Below are 9,720 nucleotides of genomic sequence, written 5' to 3'. Positions count from 1 at the left end.
AATTTATAACTTTTATATGATGTGATTTTCTGGATTTTTTTTTGAATTTTCACGATCAATTCAGCTTTTTAGTTGGTGAAATTCTGGAAAAACTCAGGGAATCTGACATTTGAATTTGAATGGGAAACCTGTGGATGAAACAAGACATTTGAATAGATCTTTTTCAATTCTGGGAGCTTGTGGTGGCTATTTCATAGAGCACAAACAATTTACTCATCAAGAAAATAATGATCAACTGATGAGGAAAAATTATCTAGTCTAGAAAATTTGAATCTAAAACTGCATTTCATGTTGGTTTTTTTCAGTTTTGAGGAAGATATGACAAACCAATGTGTCCCTTAAGTCTGCTCATGTAGAGCTTGAATCTCCCATAATAATAGGGTACAGTCTGAGTTTGCTACATTGCCTTACATAGCTTCCTGTAGAATATAAAGAATCCACATCAGAAGTGTAGTCCTGGGACCTCCTCCTCTTAAACCGTTCAGATTTGCATTGTGCGATGTTACTAATGGTGCATTTTTGATCAGACTTCCTCGTCACTGCTGCAGCGCTGGAGGTGAACTCGCAGTAAAATAATAATAAAAAATTTAAAAAAACAGGTGCATATCGTCTGTCCAGTGTTGGTCCGGTCCGGTATCACAGTCTGGAGGCTGGTGCCAGCTCAGCCCCTCCCTCCCCTCCCTCTCCTCCCTCTCAGCTGCAGCTGCACGTTGGTCCTCACTGCAGTCCGCAGTAAATCCACTGGCGCCCGTCAGAGTGCAGCAGACTGCAGTCTCCATCACACTGCTCCTCCCTGCGCTTCCCTGGCAGGTGGAAAGGACAATGTGAGTATCACCTCTTATGTTTTCTAGTTGAAGTAAAAAATCCAAAGCTACGATTATGATTTTTGATAGTTAAGAACTGACCACGTCTGAGGCTTATTTTTAACGACTTTTTTTTGTGTGGCGTCATGCTCAGGTGAAGTTGGTTTTTGCGTCGTTTGCCGTCATTGCGCATGCAGGAAATCCAACCGTTTTACTGAATATTTTGCAGGCTGCTTGTGCACTAACAGAGATGATATGAAACTGAATTAATGATTGTATTTGGAGACAATTCACCCTGTTCTTTAAAATCTTCTTTTGTTAAACCTTTTTTTTTTTTTTTTTTTGTCTGTCATCGTCTGTTCGGTCTCATAAAACGGTAAAAAAATAATAATAATAATAAAAAAAAAGGTTACGATCTGAACGCTTGACCTCAAAACGCCTTTGATTTTGAAAAGACAGCCTGATGATGCAGCAGATCTGTGTGGGTGTTGTGTGTTGTGTGTGTGTGTGTGTGTGTGTGTGTGTGTGTGTGTGTGTGTGTGTGTGTGTGTGTGTGCGCGCGCGCGCGCGCGCGCGTTGCTCTAAGAGGCAGGGAAACGTGTCCCGTTTCATCTCTGCAGTGCAAACTCCGGAATGCAGCACCCTGACGCGCAGACGGGCACACTGAAGATCTGTCCACCTCCTCAGATGTTTATGACTTCTGTTTTTTTGCACATTTGTATTATACCTTCCTTAAAGAGTGAACCTGTTTGAGAAATTAAGATATCTTGTCCTTTACAGCAATTGCACTAAACATTTTATTTTGTAGTTTGTCATTCATTTCTCTTTAACTTGTACAATAAGGGCATATTGTATGGAGATGTTTGATTTGTGTGTCCTTCCCCCAGGGCTTTCATCTACTCAGTCGTAGCGATTTTGGCCCTTGTGGTCTCAGCTGAAGGTAGTGTTGGGTAAGTTGAATGCTTCAGTTGGATGGATGTCGCCTTTACGTAGCTACCACATGGCCAAAAGCACGTTGACATCAAAACAGACCCAAAATGTAAATGAAACCGCCACAAATTCATCTGGCAGATACGTTCCTCCATTTTACCCCCCCAACACTGTGATGCCGAGCAGAGGATCGATCCGTGACCACTCCCAGCACCTGAGTTACAGTCACTGCATGTAACAATGTCCAACATCTTTCCAACACAAAGGGCATTAATGCGCTATTACAGAAAGCCTCCGCCCCAGAATAGATTTTAATGAGATCTTGGAAGCTGTGCTGCGGGGATTGTTTTCTTTCCCCATTCAGCCACGAGAGCATTAGAGGGATCGGGTACTAACAAAGTTTCTGAAGACAAACAAGGAATTACATTGTGACACCCGTAACACCTCTGAACTTAAAGGTGGGTGGAGCGCTGTCTGGCTCAAGGTCAAAGCTGAAAGCAAAGGTGGTGGTGCACATCTTTTAAAGTCCTCTTGAAGTCCAGTCGTTTTGTTGCTTTCCTTCATTCTTTTTCTTAATACGTTGTGGGTTATATATGTATTTTTATTGATGGATCGTATGGTCGTTCTGTCAGTCTGTCTACTCACCACTTTGGTCCGGCCTGAAACATCTCTACTCGATGGATTGACATAAATTTTGTTCCAGATACTCAACATCCCCTCGAGGGTAAATTCTGAAGCCTTTAATGAACTGCTAACTTTCCCTTTAGTGACAGCAGCAGGTCAAACGTTATTAATTATTTAGTGATTTACTTTACCTACTTCATGGATATCTCGGCTTCCATGACTTTTCCTCTACCGTCAGTTTATTTTTGTCACATTGTGAAATGCCTGGATAACTATTGGATGGATTACCATTTAAATTTGGCAAACATTCACGTTCCCCTCAGGAATAAATTGCGGTTACGTTGATCTCCCGACTTTCAATCCAGCAACTTTCAGTGTCATTGTCACATCATGTATTAGCATTGTCATTGGGAGCATGTTAGCATACTAATGTGAGTACAGTTGTGGCTGACTCCATCCTCCCACAGACGCGAGCATGACTGTAGACCGCCAGTCCTATCCCTTGTTTTATAATGCATTATATATATATATATATATATATATATATTCATAAATAAAGTTTGATTGCTCGTCCCAACGGTGGATGGATCGGATTGAGCTCAGGGTTCTGCACAGGCCAGAGAAGTTCCTCCACACCAGACAGGGAAAACATTTCTTTATGGACCTGGCGTTGTGCGTGGCAGAGTGCCCAGTTGAAAAAGCGAAATACTTTCCTTAAACTGTCACCACAAAGCTGGAAGACCACTGTTGTCTAAAATGTCAGTGCATGTAGTGACATTTAAGGTTTTCTTAATCTGAACAAGTCAAGTCCAAACGTTTAAAATCAAAGGTGTCCACGTGCTCATGTCCGTATAGTGTTGCTGGGTTATAATATTGTTTTTAAATGCCACTTCATTATAGACTGAGTACCAACACCAGCTTCTGCACGGAGTCAAAGGAGTGTCTGGAATATGAGCTGGTCTGCAAAACAGATGAGTACGAAGTGAGTGAAAACCCCCATCAGCTAGCACACACACACACATACACACACACACATACATGGCTTGTGTATCTCACAGCTATCGTTGTTTGTGTTCAGGTGCGACACTACAGCCCCACTCGCTGGGTGTCAACAGATGCCGAAGCCTATTTCATGGGAGTGGGTGCAGCCATGGCTTTCAGGAAACTTTTCCTGTACATCACCGGAGCCAATGAAGGAGGTGAGGACAGGACGGGAGGGGCAAGTCAAGCTGTGATGGTGTGTGTCTGCGTTGTTCATTTTATTTGTGTGTGTGTCCCGGGCAGGCGTCCAGATGGAGATGACCGCCCCTGTCCTGGTCAAGGTCCCAGAGGAGACCAAGATGTGGGAGCCGGCTATCTACACGCTCAACTTCCCGCTGCCTGCAGCCTATCAGGACAAGCCGCCTGCACCCACTAATGACAAGGTGAGCTGACACATGATGAGCCAATAGGTGCAGAGTGAGGCAGTTTTTCTGGAGCCGGCCGGCTGCCTTTTCCTGTAATGAGATCAAATGCTGTTTATCCTCCCAGTATACGTGTGTAATCTGATCAGTGATTTTTGCTTCCAGATCAATAGAGAGCACTGATGGATGTACAGTATTTAGTGCTGCTCTCACTCAGCAGAATATAAATAAATAGTGCTGCTTCAGGAAGGTGTCAGTGCTTCCTGTGGGTCCTGTATGTGTTTTATGATTTCATCATCATGAAATGGTTCAGAAATAAAGGACTTCATAACTCAATATACAGCATTCAGTCCGGTGTTAGCAGGAGGTCAATTATAGTTTATGTTTTAATGATTTCCACCAAAACACATTGACGAGGGTGGAGCAAACATTTATAAGCATCTGAGTTTACCACTTTTTTGTGTCCACTGGTATGTGCACATTTGCGATTTCACTGAGGACTTGAGCAGAGTGCACATCACATCTTGAGTCAAAATCATGAAATCACCAACAGAGACCCTTGAAATGTTTCAAAAAATCAACAGTGTCCGAGGTGACATTTGTGTTTTACGAGGGGCAGAATCTCCAAAACCCAAAAAAGTCGCATCAGGCCGGGAGCTGACCCGCTGGGTTTTCTTTGACATTTGCCGGATTGTGCTCTTTAAACTCGTCCCCCAGGATCAGACAGCGAGTTCTACTGCGATATGTTGAGGTGTCTGAGAGAAACAATCTGGTGCTAATGACCTGAACTGTGGCACAATAACACCCAGGTTCTCCAACATGAGAATGCACCTGCAACAGCACAATGGTTGCTCCCCATCACCGGATTCAGCTCCCTCTAACTTCTTTCTGTTCCGCAAAAATGCGACACAAAATTTGATGTGCAGATCGCCGCTCAACTTTCAGAACCATGGTGACAAAAATGTGTATAACTCAGGTACTTATGTTGATCAAGTGAAGAACCTTGGGATAATGACTCCTGAAGGTTATAGCTTCCCCCTGCTCCATGCACGTCACGGTGCTGTGCTCCATTCATGCGCAACAGCAGCAGTCTGAGAAGTCTTTGATTGCCCCTTTTATAGTCATATTTTCATAAATTGCCTCTCTAACATTTAATTTAGTAGAATAATTCTTTCTTCTTTTCCAGTCACGTTTCAGCATCAGGCTTTATTTAGTTCCTGTGACCGAGAAGCTTTCTGGTTAATAGACTATAGCCTACCTAAAAATAAAGTTAGTAGCACCTAACGTCAGATAACGACTGACATTATCTTAAGTCATCGTATTGTGACTATACGAAGTTTAAGGATATTAATGTCAGGTTTTTGATCCCGAATGAAGTTTTCGGAAATGTCTGCCCTTCAAATGGTTCTTACTGTAGCTTCACATTCTGCATTATGTATCCATGGTAACGTAAACTTTTGTAATTGTATTTGTGCTGCGTTCTCCGCTGCACTGGACTTTTGTCCGTACTGCGGTGTTGCCTCGGTGTTTGCTGATGTCGCATCTCTGTCACCTGCGCAGCTGTATTTCACGGAGATGCCGGAGATGGACGTGTACGTGAGGACTTATGGAGGCTGGATGCTGTCGGTCACCTCCAGGGTTCACGCCCACCTGCTGACCAAAGAGCTGGAGAGGGTTCGAGCCTCCTACAACCACAGCTATCACTACGGAGTCGGCTACGACAGGTGTCCCACACACAGCTAGCATTTCACAGTTCTGTCAGAGCGGTCATGACTTTTATTTTTGCACAAATCATCCATGTACAGAGATTTAATATTCTAGTGAGGGATTTATTTATTTTGCCATCAGCCAATGAGCGTAACTTTTAGTACAGGGGTCTCCGACCTTTTTTCCCTCTAAGAGCTCCTGAAAGAAACACGTCTAGATCAAAACCTGGTACATAGCTGGACCCTGTGTGAAACTATTAATATTACCTTGGCTTCCCGCTCAAGTAAGTCTATGTGTGGGAAAACTTCTACGAGGTACTCGGAATCAGGTCGCGCGCTACGGAAAGTTTGCGAGCCGCAGGTTGGAGACCCTTGTGTCACAAGTTACAACTACATAGAGAAGTCAATTTTGAGGGTTGCATGGACTTGGTCTTGACAGATTACACGCAACTCACTTTTGTTGTGTTTGTCTTCTTGCTCTTTTCCTGTGTGTGTGTGTGTGTGTGTGTGTGTGTGTGTGTGTGTGTGTGTGTGTGTGTGTGTGTGTGTGTGTGTGTGTGTGTGTGTGTGTGTGTGTGTGTGTGTGTGTGTGTGTGTAGTCCCTTGAAGCTGTTGAACAGGCACAATGAGGTGTGGTATGTGGCAGAGGGCGAGCCAGTTTGCAAAGACCCACAGGAGCCGACTCCTCCACACACGCCCAGGCCGACTCCGACCGAATCTCCCACAGACTCCTCGTCTGACCCTCTCCCACACACACTCTCTGATTCGCCCTCACTCACTCACTCTAACCTGTCTTCCAACACGACCTCAAACACGACCTCCAACTTAAACACGACCTCCAACTTAAACACGACCTCCAACTTAAACATGACCTACAACTCCTCTTCACTGCAGCCCTCTGACACATCCACTCCCCCCCCATCTCACGCTCCATCCAGTCCCGCATCCGACCTGCCCGCCGACGCCGCGTTCAGCAATCCCCCGACCTCCGCCCAGATCCTGCTGGACCCAACCACCAACTCTTCCGATCCCGTCTCGGTGAGCCCATCACTGGAGCCGCAGTCTGACGCTGCCCTGTGGAACAGCACAGCTCACAGCCCTGCGGACACGCGAGGTGACAGTGACCCTGTCGTCAAGCCGGAGGATGCTCATTAGCAACAGGCAGATGTGATTCAAGCAGCTATTCCAGGTATATTAACATGGAATCTAAATAGAAAGCAAAACACTGGAGGTGTGACGGAAACATGAGTGAATGTGTGCGATAGATGGCCAGGCTGTTCTCTTCCTCCTTATCTCTCTATTCCTGTGTGTTACACCGACTCCTCCTTATGGCACTTAGTGTTTTAACTCTATGTTCTATCTATCACAGCTTTGCACCTGCAGCTTCCTGTATCACTGAACACATGCCTTTCCACTTTGTCGTTCTGAGATTATCATCATAGAATTAAGTGTATGTATTAGTTAGAGAGTAAGTATTCAAAGTTATTGTGTTGATTCTCAAAGCTAGCGCTGAAGGCAGGAACAGACGTCCTCTAACATCAGTTTAATCCAAAAACAAACTGGTAGGACTTCACTAGAAATCGGTGTAATTGATTTAATAAAATGCTGGGGCTAACCAAAGTAGAGCTTCATATCGGAGGAAACTTAACTATCTTAATGTGGAGTTTGAGGCTGTAATTAGTGATTCTTGAAACTTTCTGTCCGGCCATCACTTCCTACAAACTTCATCAGTTACTTTCATGACACCTGTGGCAACATATTGGTGAATCATCATAAAATCAGGCAAAGTATTCATTGGGATCTTTGTTGCAATCTTAAACCTAACTACTAATATTGAAATTTACTAAATTATTATCATTATTTAAATTTGACTTGGTATTAAACTTACCCCCCCCTCCAGTATTTGTGCTGAAAAGTGCCTGCCGAACACTGGCCATATATTTTGCATTTTAAATATGTTTTCAAGTATATTTTGGAATTCATTCCCCTTTTTGCTACATTTGCTTTGGCCAGTTCAGTGAAGCTATTTATTCTGACAATATAAATGGATTGTGACACGAGGGATATCAACAAAATAGTATGCCATGTACAACATGTCTCGTTGTGAGATGTTCCCTGAATTTTTCATTTTAAAAGCTCAGCAAAAGTAAATAACCGCAATAGTTATTTTAAAGTTTTTGAATGAAGTCGTCTAACTCACATAAGTCAGTCATTAAATATTTACACCAATTAAGTTTTCTTTCCACTAACTTGGATCAAAATGTTTTGGGACTAAATTAGATGCCCTCACATTCAGACTTATTCTCCCAGTTTAAGCAGTTACACATGCATCTATCAAAAATGTTTAAAATTACTTTCCCCACCAAATTCCCCAAGTCTGTTGTTTCGTGCTTCCCAACATTATTTTAAAGGCACTGTTGAGTGTTTGACCACTAGAGGCACTGAAGAGCAGGTTTGTTGCATTTGTATCTGGTGTTTTACCAGCAAGTAGAGGACGATGTCAGGTCCAACATGATACATGTGATGTGGCAGAATGACGACAGCTGGTGACACTAATTTGTCATAACAGGAAGAAATTTACCAGTGAAGATGAAAAACATTACAAGTCAATTAACACTGCAGTAATTGGGCTTTAAGTAAACTTATGGCCATTTCTTTAGCTGCATCTGTTGAACTGCTCGTTGAAGCAGCTCAAGCTCCAACTTCTAAAACGTGTGTGCTTCATAAACATCGTCAATTTAGCAGCTCAGAAGATCTTTACAATCACCCAAGATCAGTGTCACCGACTCAGTATTCGATTAAAAGCCAAATATAGTCACAATCTTCCCTTCTTTTTCTGAATTATGTCATTGCGTTCACAAGTATAAGATGGACATGTGGTACCAGATCTATAAACAGTGGAATGTTATCTATTCATCGTTGAGTCCCAGTGAATGTTTGCTGCACATTTCAAGAAAGTCCTTAGAGGCATTTCTGAGATATGGAGTTCAAAATAATGGGATGGACGTGAGGTCTCAGTGGCCTTGACCTTTGACCACCAAATACTTGATGTAATGAACCTCGATTCTCAGTGAAAGTTTGTACCAAATTCGAAGAAACTCCTTAAAGGCATTTCTTATATATTGCATTCATGAGAGTGGAACTGGCAGATGTGAGATCACAGTGACCTTGACTTTTGGCAAGTTTTTGACAACTACCAAAATTGAATCAGTGGATTCTTGAATCCACTTTGAACGTTTGTGTCAAATCCAAAGAAATTCCTTCAAGGCATTCCTGAGATAATGGTTTCATGAGACTGGGACAGATTGATGGGACGGATATAAGAACACAGCCTCTTTGACCGTTGACAACCAAAACCTAATCAGTTCATCATTGAGTCGAAGTGAACATTTGTACCAAATTTGAAGAAATTCTTTAAAGGCGTTTTTGAGACTTCACATTCACGAGAATAAGACCGACATATTTACGTAGAGATGGACAGACAGCTCGGAAAAACATAATGCCTCCGGCTACGGCTGTCACCGGCACGGAGGCAAGAAAACATCCAGTGAGCTGCAGTTCTCTGTGTGAGTTTTAAGAAGAATGACCCGACTGGTTCAAGCAGATTTGCGATTCCTGCTGCAACATTCGATGGTACGGTCCGAATTTGGCACAAACAACACATAAGCATGGATCCATCTTGCCCTCTATCAATAATTCACTCTAGTGGTGGTGTAATAGTGTGGGCAATGTTTTCTTGGCACACTTTTGGCCAACTGAGCATCATTTAAACAAAACAAAATGTTAACAAAACTGTTTATTTCCAAAGGAAATCTCACAAGTTTCCATTTGCTGGTTTTTACTCCATTCAGCACTTGCGTGAAATCTTGCTCAAATCTTTCTGCGTATTTACATCAATAAGATCACTACATAATAATTCCTATTTTTTTTTTAATCCTTATTTTTATCCTCGGTATAGCATTGCTTTGCAAATTGTGTTGTAATCCCGTCTATTTTAAAATCACCCTACAGTCTAATCTAATCATGGTAGGACTGCCCCAAAGCTCCCAAAGAATCACACCTGATCGAACCAATGCAATAAGAGTTATGTATGTTAATATATGACATTCTTTATCAACACATCTCTGAGCTACACACTGTATGTTCTGTTAAAAGTGCAATAAAAAAACATAAACTCTTGTTTTATTCATTATTATATTGGTGGCTTTACACTTCCTTAACCAGGAGAATCATTTGCTTACTGTGATTGTTTGC

General features: G+C 42.6%; 1 protein-coding gene across 1 annotated transcript; it reads left to right on the top strand.

Annotated features, from left to right (window-relative positions):
* The first annotated feature begins 596 nt into the window (after window positions 1–596).
* soul5l (heme-binding protein soul5, like) lies at window positions 597–8,374 on the top strand. Its single transcript, XM_069689618.1, has 7 exons — window positions 597–824; window positions 1,691–1,753; window positions 3,258–3,339; window positions 3,436–3,556; window positions 3,642–3,781; window positions 5,321–5,484; window positions 6,066–8,374. Coding segments are annotated over exons 1-7 (1,128 nt in total). The 5' UTR covers window positions 597–822; the 3' UTR covers window positions 6,622–8,374.
* The last annotated feature ends 1,346 nt before the right edge of the window (window positions 8,375–9,720 follow it).

This window comes from Brachyistius frenatus, unplaced genomic scaffold (assembly GCF_029030835.1).
Source record: "Brachyistius frenatus isolate BFR_SWC_R1_liver_20210118 unplaced genomic scaffold, ASM2903083v1 Contig_7, whole genome shotgun sequence".
Classification (NCBI taxonomy): domain Eukaryota; kingdom Metazoa; phylum Chordata; class Actinopteri; family Embiotocidae; genus Brachyistius; species Brachyistius frenatus.
This window is presented reverse-complemented; position numbering and strand designations above follow the sequence as displayed.